Consider the following 22,218-nt stretch of genomic DNA (forward strand, 5'->3'; position numbering starts at 1 on the left):
CCTTTCCTTTTTAGTCTGTTTCAAATAGAATGTCTCTTTCTTTTTTTGACAACTCTTTCATTCTAACTTATCGCGTGACGTGTTTAAAGCCATAAGATTAAAGAACATTTTGATACATTCTACATATCTTATTTTAAAAAACACAAGATTCAAAAGTTTTTTTTACTTTCTTAAACTCCTTATCAAGTCAAAATCAGACAACCAAATTAAAACGAAGGGAGTGAAAAATTGATGATTTGATGTAACATTACAATGCATTTCCTAATTCGAGCCATTATAGTTATAAGTTTTGCTCGTGTTATTTTTAAAAAGTTATCTAAACTTAACTTCCTATTGTTTGCAACTTGTTAAACCATGTAATACTTGGTGTCTGGGATTTCTCCAAAACGTAAGTAGGGGTGCTGCCGCTTGAAAATTAACTTAAATAGCCCCCGTCCAAAGAAAATAGCTCAAAAATGTATAATTGTCACGATCAAAATGGTCATGTGTCATGCAAAAAGTTGAAAACTATCAAAATTATTGAAAAAGAGAATAATTTAATGATTACACGAATGGTAAGATAACACTTTCATCTTACAAATTCCCCCCTAGACAAGACTCTCAAAACGCTTAACACTACTTGTAGATGTTACCAAGTGGAAAAAAAAATGAGTCTCAAAACCTTTTTTCTACGACAAAAAATATAAGGTAACAATAATATATATATATATATACACCAAATTTCAAGTCAGATATATCTAGATACATGTTCTTCTGCTACAAAATATACTCTGAAATACAAATGAATAGGGATAGAGGTAGGCTAGAGAGGAGAAAGGCCAGCGAGCAGGAGAGAGAGAATCAGTATATCTAAGATACATGTAAAATCACACTATATACATTTATTTGGATACCAAATACATAAAACGAGGAGAGAGTATATTTACCGAATGGCCAAATGTGTAACTTCATCAAATTATTTATCATCTCATAATTGACCTTGGTGTTTTCAACAATGACAAAACAGCTCCTCAACCTCAAATTCCCAATTTGGTACCCGCCATTGGAATATTATTCCAATATGCCACGTGGCCCCAATTATATTTATTTTTTATTATTTTGGAAAACACATATTTCTCTTCTTCTTCCCACCTCCATAAACTTTTTGCCTTGTTCTTGCAAACCATCATAATACGACGACGTTTCTCCACGTCCAATTCTGTATTTTAGGTTTCTTGCAAGGTTAGTTTCATCATGTTCATCTTCATCTTCCTGTTAGTTTCCTTTTATATATTTATTTATATATTATTAGGAAAGTTGTTTTTTTTTGGCTTCAAAGATTCAATTTTTGTTACTTTTTTCAGTTTTTATTGGGTAGAAATTCGAATGCTGTGAAAAAAGAAAATACCCATTTAAAAAAGATTTGATTTTTCATTCAAATTCCACTTCTGAAGGCTGATTTTTAGGGCATAGAATTGAGACTAGGGTTATATAAGTGACTTAATTTCAATTCTGATGATGTTTTCAATTATGGTTTTGCAGATTTTTTCAAGAAAAGTAGAGGTTGAGGAGGGAATTATCACTATCCTTGTTTTGTAATTAGAAACACTCTTGATCAATGTGGAGTAGCATAATTATCTTATGCTGCTAGTGATAGTTTATTGTTTGGTTAGCTTTGTCCAATAATGGCTGCTTTTGGTTCTTTGCAGTTGTCCCATTATTTGGGGACTTGCAAGAACCATGAGCGCCTCAAGAAATATTCACCAATACAGGTACCTTTCCAACCTGGTTGTATGTTTTATTTACATCACTATTTCTTCTTTCTATGTTGAGTGAAGGGTAGAAAACACACCTAAAGTATCCGCTTTTTCAAGTTTCATACGTGAACTATCACTAGCAACTTATCAAAATACACATCAACCATCTGTTGTTTCCTTTTCCTACCAGAATGATGGTGATGTTTTGTGTAGGAAGGGGAATAACTATACTTGAGGTGTGTTTTGATAAATAGTTGGTGAATAATTTAGGTAGATAGGAAACTCACATACTTGTTAGTTCAAGTATGAAACTCAAAAAAACGGAATACTTTATGTGTGTTTTTGACCATTAACTCTTCTATTATATTTGGTTTAATTCTCCTTTCTTCCTTACAGAACACACTTGGAAGGAGCAGGTGGCATTCTTGTTGCACGAATCTGTCATCTTTTTCATCGGTAAGTACTTTTGATTGCACGTGGATGACTTCTTTGGAAACCGGGAAAGTTTGGCGTAAAGTGGTTGTAAGTTCCTCGCCCGTCTCCCCTTGCCCATCCTGTTCCTACCCATGCATTGGGAACGCTGTCTTGTTTATCTCATTTTATAGATATTGGTTCCCTTGTAAATGATTGAACAACCCAAAGGAGAAATGGAGTCTTCACTCCTCATAAGGTCTAAAAAGGAAGAGAAAAAAAAGGAGAAGAAGAAAGTTATAGAGAAACTTTCTATCACTTTGCCTTCACTCTCCTGGTTAAAAGAAAAGAAGAGAAAACTCCAAGAGAAAAATAAGGTGGCAATCTTGTAAACATGTAAAAGAATTAGCTCAATGCGTATTATCTCTTAGGATAGTGTAATCTATGCAAATAGTGTGCATAGCATGCTTTCTCCTTGTTGATATCATCTCTGTCATTCAATTTTGGTAATGTATTTGGCTTCAGAAATTTATTCTAAACTCACTAAGTTTTCTGTTATGTTACATTTGCAGCGGCAGGACTCTTGGAGTATCCATCACTTAAGAGGATTGCAAGTGAAGAAACATGTGCTTCCATATAGAAGCAATTTGTTCAAGTGTAATTCTTTCCTAAAACCTGACCAAGCTTTTGACATTTCTGTAAAGAATGCTGCTATTATACTGAAAAGGTAATCCTCGTTTGTGTTCAATCAGAGAAGACTATGCATGTATTATTTTCTATATCTGCCTGCATATGAATAGATCCATGTAAAGATGAACAAATTGAAATTCAAGATTAGATGACGATGATAGTTTTGAAAAACGTTTGAATTAGGAGGACAGCTATAGTATCTTAATAGAGACGTTAAGATACTTATTTAAAGCAGCTATCTACATTATGTGGTGGAACCCTTTACTTTTTTAGATCTAATATATTGAAGTTGAGTTTAGGTGTCTTGTAATGGTTTTCGAACCACTGTAAATAGGATGCGGTTTGCCTGCTTATTTTGAGGAGAAAGCAATAGTGTTTTTATAGCACAATTCCAACTCGTATGCACATGCTTTAGTAGCAGCGGCCATATTTCACCCCTTTTGCCTCTTTAACGTAGTTTATATTGTTTCCTCATAAATTTTAATTAAGAAGATTATTGTTGATTCATGCAGATCATACAATAGCTTACAAGGCAGCCCACATCTGCTTAAGTTGCTTCCGGCAATTGGAATCCTTGGTTTTGCAGTTTGGGGTCTTGCACCACTACTGCATCGAAGTAGAAATGTACTCCTTCATGTATGTTTTGGTTATATTTCTTTGTTCATATCCCTCTTCATCTTTTTTCAGTTTGACAATAATGTCTGATTATGGTGCAGAAGAGCGATAACAGCTGGGGAAAGAGTGGTACGTATCATGTAATGACCTTTTATCTTCAACCTTTGCTATTGTGGACTGGGGCAATGCTTGTCTGCAGGTTAGTTCGTTCAATTGCAAGCACAGATCTTTTCCTCATGACTGATACACTTTTTGATGGCAAGCTGATGCATGAAATATATTTCTTGCAGAGCATTAGACCCCATGGTGCTACCAACAGAAGCTAGTCAAATTGTTAAACAACGACTTTTGAATTTTGTAAAATCATTGTCTACCGTGCTAGCCTCTGCATATTGTTTGTCCAGGTAAGTGCGGTTTCTGAGATCTTAAAAAAAAATCCCTTTTGTAGCCAATCATTTATCTAATTTTACTATTAATGAATTATGGGTAAAAGACGGGAATTGAACAAGCATATTGTTGATAGAACTCCAAAATGGCTTTCTTTTGACCAAATTTTTTCTCTGCCTTATCACTCGGAAAAAAAGGGAAGATATTGTTAATAACTAGAAGTAAGTCTTGTTCATTAACATCTCGGAAATATTCTGCCATAGTTAGGGCAGTCAAACCTATGCTCGAAAATCCAAATATTTTGAGCACGGGTTTATATGGTTCAGGTGTATTTTGTCTTTAGTATGACTTATTTTAAATAGAACTTCTTCAACCAACTAAACTTATATAACATTTGATGATGCAATATGAAAACAATAAATAAATAAATTTTCTGAAATAGAATACATTTTGTAAGGCTTTATGAAGAATTCATGCTTGTACTAAAATCAGCGGTCTAAGTCTAAGATTTCGACCATTTTTGTGTTAACATTGTCTACTTGGACTGTCATATTGCAATTGGTTTAACAGTTGTCCATATGTAGGCATGTGTCTTGTACTTTCCATTTTCTACTCCCTTCTATTAGATGACTGCATTAACTTGCAGCAAGATTAAGTGAAGAAAGTCTTGAGATATATATATTGGTACACATCTTATATCAGAAATGATAAGATATGTGCTTAAAGTAATAAGTAAATCATTTAAAAGAGAGGTACTTTGCTAAATTATGACTCAAGACTAGCATAATATAAGTAGCAGTGTTGTGTATTTTTCTAATATCTTAGAGATGGAGAGCCAGGCCAGATAAACTGGAATAAATTAGAGAGCAAAAGGCCTCTTACATTGCTTTGGGTGAGGTTGGGTGTTGGGGGGTGGGCAGCCTCTGTTAAGCTTTCTTGTATTAATTTGTAAAAAAAGCTGGATGCTACTTATTTTACAATAATCACGAGTTTGAAAATACCATTTGGTAAAGCTTTTATGCTGCTTAATAAGTGCCTCCATATCCAAACTTTGCTCCTATAAATTTTTCTATTTAATACACGTAGTTGTATTGACTACACCATGGCTCTAGGGGTCAGTGGATTACCTACTTAAATGTCTTTTTCTATATGAGATTGACAGAATGTTAGCACTCAGTATTCTCTGTTATCTGCAGTCAAAATTTATTTATACTGATGTGCTTTTTTGCTTCACTAATAGCTCTTTGTTGCATCTTCTTAAGAGTAAACCTTGAATGATTGAATGCAGTGTTATTCAACAAGCACAGAAGTTTTTCATGGAGACAAGTGATGCAAATGATGCTAGAAATGTAAGAATTCTTCGCACCTATTGAATTAGTTAGTGTCATTTAATATATATTTTTCTTTTGATGAAAGTAATTATTGTTAGTCTCAGTTGATATATTGTATATATATGGGTGTCTTGCTTCTTGGCAGATGGGTTTCCAGTTTGCTGGTAGAGCTATTTATACTGCAGTATGGGTTGCAGCTGCGTCATTATTCATGGAATTGCTAGGTTTCTCTACACAGAGATGGCTAACTGCGGGAGGACTTGGGACAGTCTTGCTGACACTTGCTGGACGTGAGGTCTGTTTCGTAGTTTAGCTTGCTGTACTTGTTAGTTATAACATCATTGTTCAAGCTTATCTTCATAAAGGCATGGAAAAGGCAGTTTATAATTTATAGCTCTAGTTCCAATTTCGATGAAGATGATAATGCAATTATTCTTATGATGTTGTTATCAGATATTCACAAATTTTCTTTCAAGTATCATGATCCATGCCACGCGTCCATTTGTCCTTAATGAATGGATTCAAACCAAGATTGAAGGCTATGAAGTTTCTGGCACAGTTGAGGTATGAACTTGCGCTTGAGTGAAAAACCCAGTATTTAATGTTTGAGATCAGAAGAATGAATGAGCCTTTTCCTCTAGCAGTTCTCTGTTAACTTTTCCGCGACTCATAAATTTCTACATCTGTTTTCTGCAGCATGTGGGTTGGTGGTCCCCCACAATCATAAGAGGTGAGGATCGAGAGGCCATTCACATTCCAAACCACAAGTTTACAGTTAATGTTGTCCGAAATCTGACTCAGAAAACTCATTGGCGTATTAAAACTCACTTAGCCATCAGTCATTTGGATGTCAGTAAGATAAATGTGAGCATCACTTCACTCTCGTATCCAAGAAAATACAGCAAAATAAGATATACTACTGATGTTTTATCTCAATGTTACCATGACTTTTCTGTAGAATATTGTAGCTGACATGCGCAAAGTTTTGGCAAAGAATCCCCAAGTTGAGCAACAGAGGTTACATAGAAGGGTATTCCTGGAGAATGTCAACCCTGAAAATCAAGCCCTGTTGGTTAGTTTCAATGTTTGACCATTAGTATCTTGTGACTTTTGGACGGATTGTCATTATCAATGCAAATGCTGCTTTAATTACATGATTTTCTAATCAGTATGTTTTGAAAATTATCTTGGGTATTAAATTCTTTTCTCTCGAGTGTAAGAGTATGTCTGGTCTGCTTGCAATTCGCTGGATCTAGAGTAACTAGAGTTATTTCATAAATCGTGGCTGCTGCTTTGGTTCCCTCCAGATATATTGGGCTAGAATTGTATCTAAATTGAAGTTGGTAGACTCTTTTAACAAAGAAGTAGGGCTGTCTTCCAAACTAATCGATTGAATTGCAGTTCCCGAGTGGGACGTATAGAGAGAAGCAAATTATGTAAACTCAAGGCACACTACCTTGTGCCCATTTACTGAAGATTTATGCTTCATGAGTGACAGTGAGGCCGTTCTATTAGTACGCTGTACCTGGAGACATATTTACCTTGAGAACTGGTCCTTAAAGCAAGTAAATCAAGAAGTACCGCTCTCCTTTTTTTGATTCAAGGTAGTGTAAAGTATAACTGGAAAGCAGTGTGTGAATATTATCTAGTTTATTACGTGGTGGCAGTTTATCAAATTGACTGACGGTCTTTCCATTTGCTAAAAGCAAAAAACTTTGTAGCATCGAGACCTCAAGTTCATGGTCCAGTTGAAACTAGTCGCCCTGCATACCTGCTTTCGATCAGCTATTACTTGGGGTTATGGCTGATCCATCCATTTAGCGTACTACGCTTGTCAGGGCGCCACTTGTTGTTTGCATGTGTATCTGTTTGTACGGTTAGGTAAGTGAGAGACTCAGAAACACTCGAGGACAGGGCCTTTTATGCTCCTCGTCATGAATCTGTCTCACACGAAAAGTTGCTTGACATTCTCGAAATGATATTCTGTTGGTGGTTTATTTACTCTTAAATATCTGCTTCATTATTGTGCAGATCTTAATATCCTGCTTTGTCAAGACATCACACTTCGAAGAATACTTGTGTGTCAAGGTGAGTGAAGATCCTGCTAAAAATCCTATATAAAGTGTCTATAATCCAGAATATTTAGTAAAATGTTCTATCCTCAATTTGAAGCTCGCTGCTTTCTGTGACTTTAGTATTTATCCTGGCAATGGTAGCAAACTGTGGATGAAATATTTCTTTCAAAATTCCCATGTATGTATTATGCAAATGAAGTTGATTGTTCCTTGCCGAAGTTCACTTCTCTCCCCAACCCTCCTGTTGCTCGCTCCCCAAAAGCAAGTAATTGAAAAGCCACAGTTTTGTTGGAGCCAGTGACAAAATTATCTGTTGGGATTAATGATCTTGTCCAATGAGATGTGCTCTTTTCTATTTTTATGCCTTTTGTCCCATGAACAATAGGCAATAAGTTTACTTTATTCAGGAAAAGAGCGGAAAAAGAAGGCAGTGATTTCTTTGTCTTCTGAGATGCTTGACACTTGAATGTAACTTAGTAATTTCTCGGCTTCTGAAGGTTGCTTTATCAGATGATTCTTCTGCATATTACGAATGATCTGCTCATGAAATACATAGCGATTGCTGTTTCATATGTTTGTTTAACAAGAGACTGTTAAAATATGGACTTTGTGAACTGAGATGAAAGTTGGCACCTACCTGTTTAGTGGTCATTTAATTTCAGGAAGAATACTTCTTTATTGCTAGTCGGTTTTGTTTCCATTTTGTTTGGCGATTGACGCATTTTGGTTTCACCTTTTCTTTTTTCTTGGATGATATTAGGAAGCAATTTTGTTAGATCTTCTCAGAGTCATTCGACATCACCGAGCTCGGCTTGCCACTCCCATCCGTACGGTTCAGAAAATATATAGTGATGCTGACTTGGACAACATGCCATATGATTCTGCCTTCAATCGTGGAGCAGCATCAACTCGTCCATTGCTACTGATTGAGCCATCTTATAAGGTCAATGGGGAAGATCGCACAAAAGGTCGACCAATTCGTGTGAATGGTGAAGAAGACACCAAGGAAAAGGCTACCATGAAACCGGCACCTGACAGCAAGGTTGAAACCAAGAGCGGAGCTGCATCTGATCCTAAAATCAAAGAAACAATTCCAGCTAGCGTTAATGGTAAGGATGTGCTAATTTCTGACTTGAAACTTGATCCCAAAGTTGACAAAATGGCATATGCTGAATCCAAAGATGACATTAGAACACCGTCGGATCCAAAACGGAGTAAGGCAACAGTGAAAAACACTTCAAAACCTGTCTCAAAGGCTGAGTCAAAGTCTACAGAAGTTGGTACTTCTGATTCCAAATATCTTCCAGAGAACATTTCTAGCAGCAAGCAAGTTAATAAGGTTAGCCAGGGAAGTGGTCGCGCGACCAATGTAGTTGATAATTCCGCAACTTCTCCATCAGATGTTAGAGAGAAAACAGGCAATGTCCCATCTACTTCACAATCTAAAAGAGAGGATGAAAAACCACAAGTCACACAACCATCTGTGCCATCGAAACCTGCATTGGAAGAGAACATTGTTCTTGGTGTTGCTCTTGAGGGTTCAAAAAGAACCCTTCCAATTGAAGAAGAGCTGTCTCCACCACCAAATCCAGCAGAATCCAAGGAAATGGCTACTAGCCGTAGTAGTAGTAATGCTTCTACCGTTGCAGAGAAAGATAAACAAGATGGACAACATTCAAACCGACCTAATTCTACAGCTCCGGATCAGTCGGGTAAAAGGCCCTCAACCGACAAATGATTCGCCTATGTTTTCACTAACAATTCATGTGAAACTAATTCTTTGTCAACACCAGATTTGATGTTTTATGGTCCATTGAGATAGTTGTCTTGATGTCCAGGATAGTGAAGTATTTAGCCCCCATCACTCCAGTATAAAAATGGTAACTTATAGGGCTTAATCATGTTAGTTTCTAGTGGTTTTTGATGTATGTATTATTGTCATGTGTCCAGTTTGATCCTCTGGCATGTTTTTTGGTTATTGGCCTGGCTGGGCAACTTCTATAGGAATGGTCATTTTTACTGATTCATGCTGGTTAATACCAGATACACACATTCATGTATCTGCCATTTGTGTAATCATTTCTAACCAAAGTTCCAACAAAAGATAGTCAACAGACTCCGAGAGCAAATCTATCAAATTTGAACAATGATAAATGAGTAATTATAATGTAGGTGGATTTGATCACAGAGATGCACAAATAGTACTTCAAGTCTCATTATGTGCCCGTTTTGATGGGATTAAAAAAAATAACTTTTATGTATGAAGTGTTTTTAGAACTTTGAAGTGCTGAAAGTTATTTTTATAAATAAGCAGTTGAGTGTTTGGATAAAAGTGCTTAAATGAGGAAAATGATGTGAATTGTAGGGTTAAAAGAATAAAAATGGTAGTTTGGAAATTTAGTTAAAATATAAGGGATATAAAAGTAATTTCTATGGTCAAATAAAATGACTAAAAAGTTAGGAATCCTAACTTTTCATTTTTGACTGAGTTTAAGAACTTTATGGCTTAAAGTTAACATTACACAAACACATTCAAAAGCTAAAAAGTGGTTTAAGTTGATTTTGACCAACTTAAAGCCCATCCAAACGGGCTCTATATGTCCAAGGAATTTGTTCTTTTGACATCAGTTATTTTGGCACAAATCTTTTTGTTTCTTGAAAAGGTACAATTTGGCCAATATGAATTTTTAGTCATAAATTTATCAATATCAAGTTTTAAAAGAATCCAGATTCCTACTTTGTATCCAAGGCTTTTAAAACTTTCAATGAGGTGAAGGCACAGATTCAGATCTTGCCAACTGCTTATCCTTTTCTTTGCATTTCATCCTTAACTAGCGGTCTCTAATTTAAATATAGAAAAACAAAGAATCCTTAACTAGAGTTAAAGTGGCTTCAGAAGAACTTGGCTGATAAAAGATTGCTCAAGTTTCATGAACTTTTTGTTGAAATCAATTCCACCATCTGCCATTTGATAATTATCAACCTCTGCTATATGAACCAAATGAAACAAATCACCCTTTTAAATAAACGACAAGACCTGGCACAACATAGCAAAATATATCTGTCAAGACTAGAATACTACTATCTGTATATGCACTCTTAATAGGAGTAATACACATGTATTGTACAACATATTCTTTCCAGCCCTACCGTAAATCTCACGTGGTAACACATAAATATATATTATCCCCTAAAAGTGAACAAAAAGGGCGGCATCTTATTTATAACTATTATATTAAGGCATAATAAACAATAATTTGATGTCCAAACAAATAGTAATAAAGATCTATATGGCAGCCGCTCTCAAGCTTGGCACATACAATCAGGAGCAGGATATGTATAGAGGGATTGCTTGGATTTGCGGAGTCTGATTTGGCCTTGTCTGTTCTGGTGCCCTTCAACTACTGATTCTTGAAATTCAGGCCAATTTAGTGTCTTGTTCAAGAAAAGCTGGCCTAATAGTGCCATGTTTGGCCTTATTGTCTTCATATTGTTGTATGTTCTGTGTCCCACCTGTCAATTTCAAGGTAAGGTGTATTATTCATTAGTTGTGTGGACCACATATAGCCAGCCTAATAATGCTGCTTCTGAGTTTCAATGCATTGACCGTGTAAGAATTATTTACACAGCCAAATCAACAACATACCCGGTGTACGCAGACCTTACTCCTAACCTCGTGGAGGTAGAGATTGTTTTCAAAAGACCCTCGACTCAAGTGAAGCAAATCAAAGTAGTAAATGGAAAGTAAAAACGACAGTGAAGAAAGCATGACAACTAATAGGAAAGAAGTGCAGAGCATACATGCAAGGAACAGTAACATCAGCAAATCGCTGAGGGTAAATGTCTGCCCTCTGTCCTATTCTATGTGATGCACATTGACTGGCACGTTTCATTTTACGTGAATATGTTCAAGTAGAAAAAGAAAGAATGACAGACTTTTTGAAGCCTGAGGTTTTAAATGTCTTTCTGTGGCTATAGAACCATGTCATTAAGGGTTAATTGGTAAGTTCAAGATTAAAATGTTTTTAATAACTAGAAAGGTGTTATTCTTTACTTGACAGACTAAAAAAGGAAAGAATATCCCGTAAGGCACAACAGAGAGGGAGTGATACGGTAAAAATTGTAACTAACCTGCTATCACAAGTTAAACTATACTCTGTCAGTGTTAACTTAAATCTAATATTAATATGTTTGAAAGAAATGACTAACAACTAATGGAGTAGATTCTAAAGGGCAGTATAAGTGAAACTAGAAGATGAAAAGATTCGAGTGATTACCATTGCATTGTGCATATTTCCGGGCGAGGCGGAAACGAAAATATCACTGTGCATGCCAACATAATAATCAACTGCAGCCAATAATGAAGCCTTTCCTTTGATAAGTGCTCTTTCCTCGGAAGATGCAAGGCTCTTTTTATCTGCCATCAGGGGAAACAAACTTCTCAAGGCCGAAATCCGGCGTTCCCCACCATAAACCTAGAAAAAACATGAACAAAGAAAAGCCTCAGGACACAAAGATATCGGCTTTACTTCAAGTATTCTAGTTTAACCAAAGGCATATTTTATTTCTATAAATGCAGAACTTTAGTGAAGACCTTATGGGAGGCAAGATATAGGCGAGTGCTGTTGTCAAATCCCAAAGCTGCCAGCAGCAATCCAACTTCTTCTGGGGTCAATGGGCAACGTCCTTGACTCCTTAATTCTTCATCAGTAAATTGAGAGTTGATGACCCTTCCTCCCCAAATTACTTGCCTGTATTTTGCTAGAGCCAGATTTTCAGCCTTACCACCACCAAAATCACAGGCTGAATGAGCAGCCATATCCTGGAGAGATAACAAGTCCAAAGGTTCTTAAATTATGTCACACTTTAGGTGCATTAAAATTGACGGGTACAAAATACAGCAAAAATATGGTACTGAGAAATATTAGTCAATAAGTAGTGTTATATTGCCTTTAACAGGCATCAAAGGAAAACCGATCTTTTCAGGAAAATGGAAGAACTAATATTTGATCGGGAGATAATGCAGGATAGCTAGTTCAACAACAGTAAGGTGTTTTTACCTTGTCAAAGCGAAGGTGAAGAACAGCAAACTTGCCAGCTCCTTTTTTGGGCTTATGATCAGTAACTTCTCTAAGGTAGTTGTTACTAACCATGTTGTCTTCACTAGGAGGATACCTCAGGCGATGGATAAGGGCGTCACCGAGATGTCTGATGTGAGGAACAAAGGCCAATGCTTGAAAGTTGACTTTACATCGTAGGTGTTGGAGGTACTTAGGCATGTTGTCAAACGTCAGACGATGAGAAAATGGCGCTATGGCAGCAATTCCATAACTGATCCATTCATAAAATATTAATATACCACACAATGAAAAAATTACAGCAAAAGGCTGATAAGAGAATTACTATCTACAGAATCTAATCACTAAATGAACAGAGTATGACTATATCAAGAAATAAATCAAACACATAATATAGTCCAAGCCAACTTAAATTTTGGTTAAGGGAGCATACAACTCAAAATGAACAATAAAATCCTGGGCAGTAGAACTTTTGTAAAATTCCCCTAAGAATTCATGAGCACTAAATCATACCAGTAATTTTCCAATTGAGCCTTTATTTTGTCATACGGTTGGGAAAGAAACTGTACACAGTCTACATGGCTATCATACAACTAGACCAAAATCTTCAACCAAAAAACAATCTTGTGACTAACCTCTGCAGTACAGGTGACACATTCTCTAAATACCAATTTGCTGAAGCATGAACTGGGGCAGTCTTGATTCTTGTAGGTCGAATAGCTATACCATAATATTCTCGTGTGCTCCAAGAGAATTCATCAGGCAACTCTTTCACTATAGCTACGTCGTCTTTCAATGCATTGATGAAGTGATCCACATCAAAGATATCCTCGAATGAGCTGTAGGAAAGAGGACAATAACTTGTATATGCACTTAAAAGTTGAAGGTAAACCAATTTTAGCTATATACTAAAGATACCTTGAATCTTGCCAAACAGGATTTACTTCCAACTGAGGGATCACAAGTGTGGCATTCAGAATTTTTGCAACGACAACTGCATCACAGATCTTTTCCAAGAAACATAGATGTCAGTAATGAAGGGTCAACTACTTGTTTCTATAATCATAGAAGTTGGTCATTATGTTGGTTCTATGAACTATCAAACAAAGGAATTATGATACGCACCCCCATTCTCTGTTGATTTAGTCCTCCGTCAAGGAACACTTGAACGTATCCCGCAGATTTTTCAGGCACTGCTGCATAGTGCAAGGAACAGTAATTAGTCATTAGAAAAGTAGAAGGCAAGATCATGCTGATGCTCAATCGAGTTATTGCTTAACAGCAAGCCTTGAAACTAGATGTAAATTTTCGATGTATCAGAAGATGTGATTGTAGGACACTCACTGGAGGCGGCATCAGATTCAGTACAAGGTTTCCATCCTTGGTGTGCCAAAGGTGTCCAAAGCTCTGACAATTCTTCATTGGACTAAAGACAAAGAAGAAACCAAGAAAGAAACAAACTCATTGACAGGAGAACATAAGTTAATTTAAGAGGAACAAGTGAATGTGATCAATAAGATCTTACGCACAATTTGGCGTTGTAAAGCACTCTTCGCAAGACATGAGTGCCTGAATTTTGGAGCATTCAAATCCTGCACATGCAAATAAAAGCCTATACAATCAAATTTCTCTCAAGTTTTCAAGTCACAATTAAATAGCTACACACCAAAAGCACGCAATGTATTTTTTATGGACACAAATTTACCAGATTCCTAAAGTTCGTCAAAGAGATCACAAGGAAATCTGGGAATTGGAACAAAAGAATCTAAATATGTCGTTTTAGTTTAACTTCTCTAGTCCTTTTTAGAGTCCATGTACTCAGGACTCAGGAATAATCATGGCAGCCTCAATATTTTCTTTGGTTATATCCTGTTTTCTTGGCTAGCCATGTTAGGTTCTATTCAAGGAAGTTATGCAGACCCCAAGTTTAGTTACCCCTTTTCAATCCTTTTATGCAGTAGCAACTATAGAGACCACAATATAACATTACATCAAACCTGGTAGTTTCAATACTTCCAACTGACACTGAAGCCAAAACCATGGATAGAAATAATTAGTTTATTGCTTGCTTGGTTCATCTGACCACTTTCAAAAAGACTGATCAAGTCCTCTTCTTTGGGCTAGGATATGCATGTGATGTATTTCCCAGAAAATTATGATTTCCTCTCTTTGAAAGAGAAGTACAATCATCTTGAACTAAACAGAATTTTATTATTATTATAATATATTTTTGGGCAATAGCAACATCTTCCACTGTGTTGATCTACCAAACATATAAAAAATTAACCAAAAATCAGATCTTTTCAATGACACGAGAATTCTTCCATACAGACTGTACAGTCAACAGATACAAATTCCAAACTTACCATCCTGAGAATTAGGCAAGTGGCATGGAGATGAGTTTAATACTGGAAGAAACGATTAAAGAAATGACACTTAACTAGTCCAAAGTCGACAGATCCAACTTAGTGACTCACCAAACCCCTCCTTAAACGCCAATCACTGCTAGATTTACAAATTATACCAAAACAATAGTTTTTTGCCAGTTTCTGCTTCACTTTTCTGAAGTCCTGATATCAAAAGATACTACAAAATAAGCAAAATCCACCTAACAAAAAACCAACTTTCTTTCCACATCCAAAAAATTTCCCAAATTGCTCATATCCACTACAAATTCAAGATTAATGATTTCCTCCTTGGATAGAAAAGTCCACTCCCTGAAACTTACACTAACACTATCTACACTTCCCTTTCTGCCAACCCTAAGATCTAAATCTTTTACCACCTTACCTACCCTTATAAAATTGATTTATCATTAGATGACCATTTTCATCAAAATTACCCAAACTTAATTCTGAAACCACTTTCACCTTAAAGATTGCATTTTTACTGTTTTTTTTTTCTAATCACCCTCTTTCTCCATCTACCTTTCCATTAAATTCCATTAGACCACCAACAAAGAACACAAAACAGAAGGAAACAACAAAAAGGTTACATTCAAGAAACAACAAGAAGGCTAAATAACTATGTTTGTAATTACACAAGAGAAGCAAAATCTAAAGAAAAAGATAGAAAATTACCGAGAGAATGGTGGGTGAGGCATGGCTAAGAGTAGTAAAGAAAATAGTCAAAAGAACCACAAAAGGACCAGCCATGGCACCCCCTCCTCCTCCTCCTCCTCTTCTATGATTTCTACTCATGCTGGTGTTGCTGCAGTAGATTTCTGGTATTTGGCTCAACCCCTAATGAAAATATAAAGCAAATAAAGAAAAGGGTCTGCCTAAAAACTCTCAAAAACTTAGAAGAAAGGAATACAAGAAAGAAAAAAAGCAATCTTTTTTCAAGGAAGGAAGAGAGAAAGAAAAGAAAGAAATCAAGAATCAGTAGGAAGAGTAAAGAGGGGCCAATATCATTATGAGCCTCAGTAAAAGCATCTCACATGGGGGCACCTATCAAACACATATACCAAAATCAAAGTATATAAATAAGACCAAAGAAAGCAAACAGCAAGCTTACAGCTGCCACTGAGAAGTGATTTTACTGCTACTATAATTAAGTTTTTGTGTAGTAGTAAATACTTGGGGGTGGGTTGTCCTTATCAATTATCAAGATGCAAAAGTGTTCGGACCAATTACAGCCAAACAACGGATAGAAAACATGAAAAACCAATAAAAAAAAAGATACATCCACCGCTATGTATGTACGTGGCAACAATAGAGGTGGGGTATTAATCTTTTCTCAAATTTCTTAATTTTTCGTGTCTTATATCTATATTAAAATTCAATTAAATTGAGTTGTTAAAAAAAGTGCTCCTATTAAAAATTTGTACATATTTACAACTCAAAATCAAGCCTTTTAATCAAGAAAGGAACAACATCATCTGTTGCGTCAATAATTGAGATGGTGTATCAATCTTTTCTTAAAAAAATAATAATAATATTCATGTTTAATATTCATATTAAAATTTAATTAATTTGCGAACCATAAGCTAAATTTACACTATATAAAATTATAATTTTTTACACTATATAAAATTATAATTTTAATTTTTTAAAAAAAACAGTTTTATCCGTTATCGTCTTTTGTTGATTAGCTTTATTGTGAATGTCACAAGGAGGATTACTTTATTAAAAAAAGATTGTGCTTTTCAATGTGACTAATAATAATGGTGGCAATGGGATATATAGGTACCGACACTTGCTCTGTTACTGTTCTTTTCACAATCAAATAGAAGGTGAGTGGTGGGGCTATTTGGATGGGGAGGTGGTTGTTATCAGTAAGTATTTGATTCGATATTTTTATTATTTAATAATTAAAATATCAAATGTTAATATTCGACTTAATATGATAAATCAAGTTTTGATATAAAAAATTTTAATTCGATAATTTGATTTTCTGTGATTTATATTTAACACTAGTTTACAAGTGATTTTTATGAGAAATTTTTATTGCTTGTATTTTTTGGGGACGACATTTAGTAAATGATATTTTTAAATTTGTTTATAATATTCATGATCTAAAATTCGATAAGTTATTATAAATATTAGGTGCATGTTCAATACTTGATTTGTAGTATTAACAAAATATGAGTAGACATTGAATCGAGTACTTCTTTTTCATGTCGACCACCAAAATTCCTTTATTTTTTTAATAAAGTGTGGGACTTTGTAATAATAGATTGTGTACCAATAAAATCAGAATCCAAATCAAATCAAGATATTAACTCTTTCAGAATTTGATAACACGTAAATTTTATCAAATCAAGATTAATCAATATTCAAATATTGTCGGGAAGTATAATTTTTCAAGAATTATATTTATATAACTTTTATAAATAGAAACAAAATTTAAATGACCTAAATAAAGATATTTATGTAAATTAATCATAATTTTATTCAGTCATATGCTTACCCTGAATCGCGATTGTTTGGGCTTTGCCTATTCCAAATTTTAACCAATAAAACGTTTTAAACAATAGTAGTAATTATTTGATCTCATGGGAAGTCATTCACATTAAGGAATAAACTATAAAGTCTTTTTCAATAGTCCAAATCATAGAATTATTGGTTTCAATAAAAATATTCCCCACACTATTAATATGGTTACTGAATTAATGGCTTTATGTACAGCCCTACAAATTGCTTTCCAATAATACAACTTAATGCATATTAGCTGTAGGAACTGATTCAAAGGAAGCTATACATTTGACAAAGAAAATCGCTTAACTATGATAAGTTATTCATTTAACGTAAAATAATTCATATGAATTAGATTTTACGAAAATTATATATATGCCCTAAATAGTTCGATGCTCTTGTTATATAATATAAATCTACCTTGCCTTAAAAGAAAAACCTTCAAACTTCTCAATAAAATATATAGAGCCTGTTTGGATTGGCTTATAAGCTGTTTTCAGCTTTTTTTGAGTATTTGGCTAGCCAATTTAAAGTCATTTAGTGCTTAAAATAAGCCCTAATAAATAGTTGGGTTTATTTGGATGAATTTATTTTAAGCAGTTTATAAGTTGAAAACAGCTTATAAGTCAAAAAAAAAAAAGTTGGCCTGCACTTATATTTTTTTTTAACTTACAAGCTGCTTAAAAATAAGTCAATCCAAATAGGCTAATAGTCTCGATGTGTACGTAAATGCCTCGATCCATGTGTATTTGACTTTCTTTAACGTGTGGTATGTACAAAATTCTTCTATGGTTAATTAATTAATACATCAATTTGTGAATAATGCCTTTTTTAGAATAATTTGGCGTTTTTTCATTGGTTTTGTGGTTAAAGGAATTTGTGAGTTTTTAATTTTTAGTTAACAAGCAGCGAGGCATGAAATAAAATTTAATTCTTCATTACAGGGTTGAACAAGTCTTGATACATTATTTATAAAAAAGAATATTATGAATATTAAAATTTCTTTTTCCTCTATACAAAGAGTGATTAAGCTTAAAATTTGACATATTTTTGCTCGTAACAATCAAATATTATATTATAAATGTATGACAATCAATCGCTATAGCAGTCAAAAGATTTTAGAACTAATGGATGTTGTTATAAAAAGATTTAATTATACTACACTAAATTCAATACTCCTATTATATAGTAATAAATATAATCTACCTTACCTAAAAAAAAAAAAAAAAACTTCAAACTTCTCAATAAAATATAATCTTGATATGTACGCAAAATTTAATCCCTTCATTACGGGGGTACAACAAGAAATTATTGCAACACCCTTATGATATTTATGTTAATATAGTTACTTAGTAGTTACTCGATCTTACTATTTTATTTACTCGCAAGCACTTATTTCTTAATTGATGTTCAAGTATGAATATATTTACCTTCTCGAGTATATATATATATTTCAAATGGTCGTTCAAGTTAAAAAAATTATGGAGCAATAAAATCACTCAGCTTATGTCTTAGGAAATCACCATCATCAGATTTTGAATTAAAATTCGTCTAGAATTTTGGCACGATCCAAATTGGGTCATGAGTGACAACCACACTTAACCTCCTATGTGGAAAAACCAACGATAAAAACCCAACTTACATTAACGATTTAACTTATAAACCACGACAATAATGCAGAAGCTCAACTTTATTAACGTCAGAAATTACAAAAGTCACTAAAATCTATTACGTAACGTCTCCCAAAATTTGAAAGTCAGCACATAAAGGACATCTAAATTCTAAAACTAAGCCTGGAAATGTCAAACGCCAGAATAAATAAATAACATAATGTGTCTATAAACTAAGGATACCATGCCATGACCGAGAAAATCCATCACGAGCTAGAAGGGTAGTTTACCCTGCAATCTGATGAACCGTAGATTGACTAGAGCTGAGGTCGAGTCGAAGTCGATGAAACATTCGCTGCACTCCACAAAATAAAACAAAGAAGAATACAAGTAGGGTTCAGTACAGGATAACATGTACTGAGTAGGTATCATCGGCCGACTCAAAATAGAAATCAATATGTATAAAGTAATAGCGGGAAATCAATCATAGCACTTAACAGGTGGCAACCAACAAGATCAAGATCAAGTGACAACACAATGAACAATTTCATAACCAATCAACAATATCAAGATCACACATGAGGACTCATGCCTCCACATCACGCTCTTTTGGGAAATGAGTTATTGGAAATTGGGTAGTATTAAGTCGTTTTAATTTGTTTTCCTCTAATATTACCGTGTCGAAATGTGACACCCGATCCAAATATACCGTGTCGGAATGTGACACCCGATCCAAATATACCGTGTGGAAACGTGACACCTGATCCAAATATAATTAATTTATAATTCTTTATTATTACATTCCACTTCATTATCAATATTTTATCAAGCCTTCTTTATTCAAAGCATCATTTTTGAAAGGGCAATTTCAAGATTATAGATTTCACTGTCTTGGAATTTCAGACCAATCACAACAACATATTAACCATCCAAACCACAACAATTAAATGCATAGTAAACTTCACACATTACTCAATGACTATCAATCGCTATTAAGAAACTATCTATGATATAGAATAAACAATAACATACCTCAACCGAAGAACCGAAATCAAACAATTACTCCGAGACTTGAGCATTCCCCTTTCGTTAGGCTTCCCAAATCAGTGCAATCTAATCAAATAAATAATCACAATAAGATTTCAAAACTAACAACACCCTATTACTTTAGTTAATTTCCTGAATCCCAAGCCTAGGGTTAAGCCTTAATTCCTCCAAATAACCTAAATCTAATGATATTCATATAATATAATACACCTAATATTTAATTACATATATCAATATATCAAAACTTGAATTATAATGTGATAACTAGGACTTAACTACACAAAACAGTACTTAAACCACGAACACACTTAATTAACCCACCAAAATTTCCCTGTACACTCACCAATATGCCTGAATTTTACTAGTTAGCATCTTATCTCTTTTTTTATCCATAACAATTTCATTATATCCTAATGACTAATATATGCCAAGAATTGTCCAGGGAAAATTAAATGCTTGTCCCCCACCAAGTCCAAAAAAATCATGAACACCACAATAACTCCACTTAATAATATCTAAAACGTACACCCTTTTTCTGCCACTTCATTCTCTCTTTCCAATTATATAATAACAATAACAAGTAATATATGACTATCTATATTCGTAATAGGAGAATTGGGCGTGGGATGTTTACCTGAAGAAAATTGGTATTCGTTTTGCAATTCATGTACCACCAGAATCTCCTTAACCTAATTTACTCCTCTCTGTTCTTTTTCTAAGATAATTATGTATTAAAAATAACAAATTATACTACTTATTTTAATAAATATAAAACAAAAGGTATAGGATATTAAATAAATTATCACTTTAGCCCACTAATTAAATTAGTTATTTAAATTCATCCCTTAATTAAATAGTCATAGTTATCAAATAGTCCAAAATACTCATTAAAAATTTACGGAGTGAGTTTTTTATGAAATAAAAAGCCGTAGTATTTAAAACGATCTAACGGGTCGTTACAAATTTAGTAACATTCTTTAAAATAAAAAAGGATTTCTACATATATATTTCTGTTAATTCTTTATCCCAATTACTCATGAATTTTTTATGTAATCACAATTATATGTAATTTTCCTTTTCAAACTGTATATTTTTTTGGTAAAAGATTTTTTCCAATTATATATAGAAGCTTTTGGTAATGAGAAGACGTGTGAATTGTGATGCTTTGCTTTCAACAAAAGGAGATTCTCTGTTCAATGTATTTATATAATAAATCATCAACTGTATCAAAAGATAATAATATGATAGATGGAGTCAAAAAAAAATAGTTTATAAATTTTGGATTACAAATATTTTTTACTCTAGAGTACTTTGAATATATTATTTGTACATATTATAAATAAGTTCTTTTAGCAAAAAAAAAAACATTGTCGAAATGATATTTCTCGATCCGAAATCTTTTCTGATAGAAAAAATAATTGTATTTATTAGACTGATAAATTTACTTATTTCACACCGTTCTTTTAATCATGCAATTTATCAGCCTAATAAATTTACTTATTTCATATCGTTCTTCTAATCATGCCATTTTTTCTTTACTTTTTATATTCCTATACATAATGATGGACTATAGTACTTGAGATCAATAGAGTTCTAAAATTACGAAATATTTGAGCTACAATTATTGAGTTCCGTCGAGCAAAACGAATTAATTAAGGATTGCTCAATTTACGGAAAATAAGACAAGCCACACATTTACCTGACATTTTGATTCTTCTTTCAGCTAGTAATTAATTTGTTTTACTCTTTTGTTTAAGGATCATGTCATTAATTAAATGAATTAAAAGAATAATTATACTATTGAATAGATTAAAGAATATTTAGCAATTTGTTTAATAGAGGTTCACCTAATAATCTATTATCTTTTTTTTAAAAAAAAAACCCATTTTTGTACGGCATGTTAACTTTTTGATAATTTTTAATGGACTTTATTTGTCATTTTGATAAAGTGAAAACAAAAAGAGAAACCAAAATGAATAGGACAAAGAATATTGTTAGACGAGTGGTGTATACCACGTGGCAGCTTCTTATACTATCAATAATTCAGCCATCCTCAAAAGTGTTTAGAGATTAAATAATTTATTTCAAAAATAAAAAAAATTATTAAAAATTGATAGTAATATTTATGTATTAGTAGATGAGTGATATTACAACTATAAAGATCATGTACAAAATAAAAATATGCATTATTTCATCAAACTACAAAATTCAATCAATCATGCAATGAAATTATATAAAACATGTTTAAAACCATAAATACAAGATGCTAATGAGTTTAGAGCATTACATTAAGGGCGGATAGCTAGCAGCTCCTATGTGGAT

The 22,218-nt window shown here is 33.7% G+C and overlaps 2 protein-coding genes across 4 annotated transcripts; one reads left to right on the forward strand and one right to left on the reverse strand.

Moving 5' to 3' along the window:
- Nucleotides 1-1,064: 1,064 nt before the first annotated feature.
- On the forward strand, nt 1,065-9,305 carry LOC129897786 (mechanosensitive ion channel protein 2, chloroplastic-like). Of its 2 annotated transcripts, none has more exons than XM_055973057.1 (14): nt 1,065-1,221; nt 1,522-1,751; nt 2,133-2,192; nt 2,720-2,874; nt 3,350-3,473; nt 3,557-3,651; nt 3,743-3,856; nt 5,128-5,188; nt 5,316-5,465; nt 5,624-5,734; nt 5,867-6,034; nt 6,129-6,242; nt 7,202-7,258; nt 8,006-9,305. In XM_055973057.1, exons 2-14 carry the CDS (start codon nt 1,665-1,667, stop codon nt 8,981-8,983), a joined length of 2,274 nt encoding a protein of 757 aa, XP_055829032.1. In that variant the 5' UTR covers nt 1,065-1,221; nt 1,522-1,664; the 3' UTR covers nt 8,984-9,305. The 2 variants fall into 2 exon arrangements, with proteins under 2 accessions (XP_055829032.1, XP_055829031.1); XM_055973056.1 differs by having other exon boundaries at nt 1,070-1,221; nt 3,554-3,651.
- A 998-nt stretch (nt 9,306-10,303) lies between these two features.
- On the reverse strand, nt 10,304-15,953 carry LOC129897812 (O-fucosyltransferase 39-like). 2 transcript variants are annotated; one of them, XM_055973060.1, is made up of 10 exons: nt 15,404-15,953; nt 13,853-13,915; nt 13,668-13,749; nt 13,449-13,516; nt 13,242-13,330; nt 12,959-13,162; nt 12,306-12,576; nt 11,840-12,067; nt 11,523-11,720; nt 10,304-10,758 (listed from the first exon to the last, which is right to left on the reverse strand). In XM_055973060.1, exons 1-10 carry the CDS (start codon nt 15,521-15,523, stop codon nt 10,549-10,551), a joined length of 1,533 nt encoding a protein of 510 aa, XP_055829035.1. In that variant the 5' UTR covers nt 15,524-15,953; the 3' UTR covers nt 10,304-10,548. The 2 variants fall into 2 exon arrangements, with proteins under 2 accessions (XP_055829035.1, XP_055829034.1); XM_055973059.1 differs by having other exon boundaries at nt 13,449-13,519.
- Nucleotides 15,954-22,218: the final 6,265 nt, after the last annotated feature.

Source organism: Solanum dulcamara, chromosome 1 (assembly GCF_947179165.1).
Source record: "Solanum dulcamara chromosome 1, daSolDulc1.2, whole genome shotgun sequence".
Lineage (NCBI taxonomy): Eukaryota > Viridiplantae > Streptophyta > Magnoliopsida > Solanales > Solanaceae > Solanum > Solanum dulcamara.

Bases quoted from the DNA above. Each gene is read 5' to 3' on its own strand.
- LOC129897786 (XM_055973056.1), top strand. From the start codon at position 1,665: ATGGCTGCTTTTGGTTCTTTGCAGTTGTCCCATTATTTGGGGACTTGC. The intron at 3,857-5,127 runs GTAAGTGCGGTT...GATTGAATGCAG, and splicing joins TCTGCATATTGTTTGTCCAG to TGTTATTCAACAAGCACAGA. The intron at 6,243-7,201 runs GTTAGTTTCAAT...ATTATTGTGCAG, and splicing joins CTGAAAATCAAGCCCTGTTG to ATCTTAATATCCTGCTTTGT.
- LOC129897812 (XM_055973059.1), bottom strand. From the start codon at position 15,523: ATGAGTAGAAATCATAGAAGAGGAGGAGGAGGAGGAGGGGGTGCCATG. The intron at 13,916-15,403 runs GTAATTTTCTAT...TTGCATGTGCAG, and splicing joins CCTCACCCACCATTCTCTCG to GATTTGAATGCTCCAAAATT. The intron at 12,577-12,958 runs GTTAGTCACAAG...TGAATGGATCAG, and splicing joins GTGTCACCTGTACTGCAGAG to TTATGGAATTGCTGCCATAG.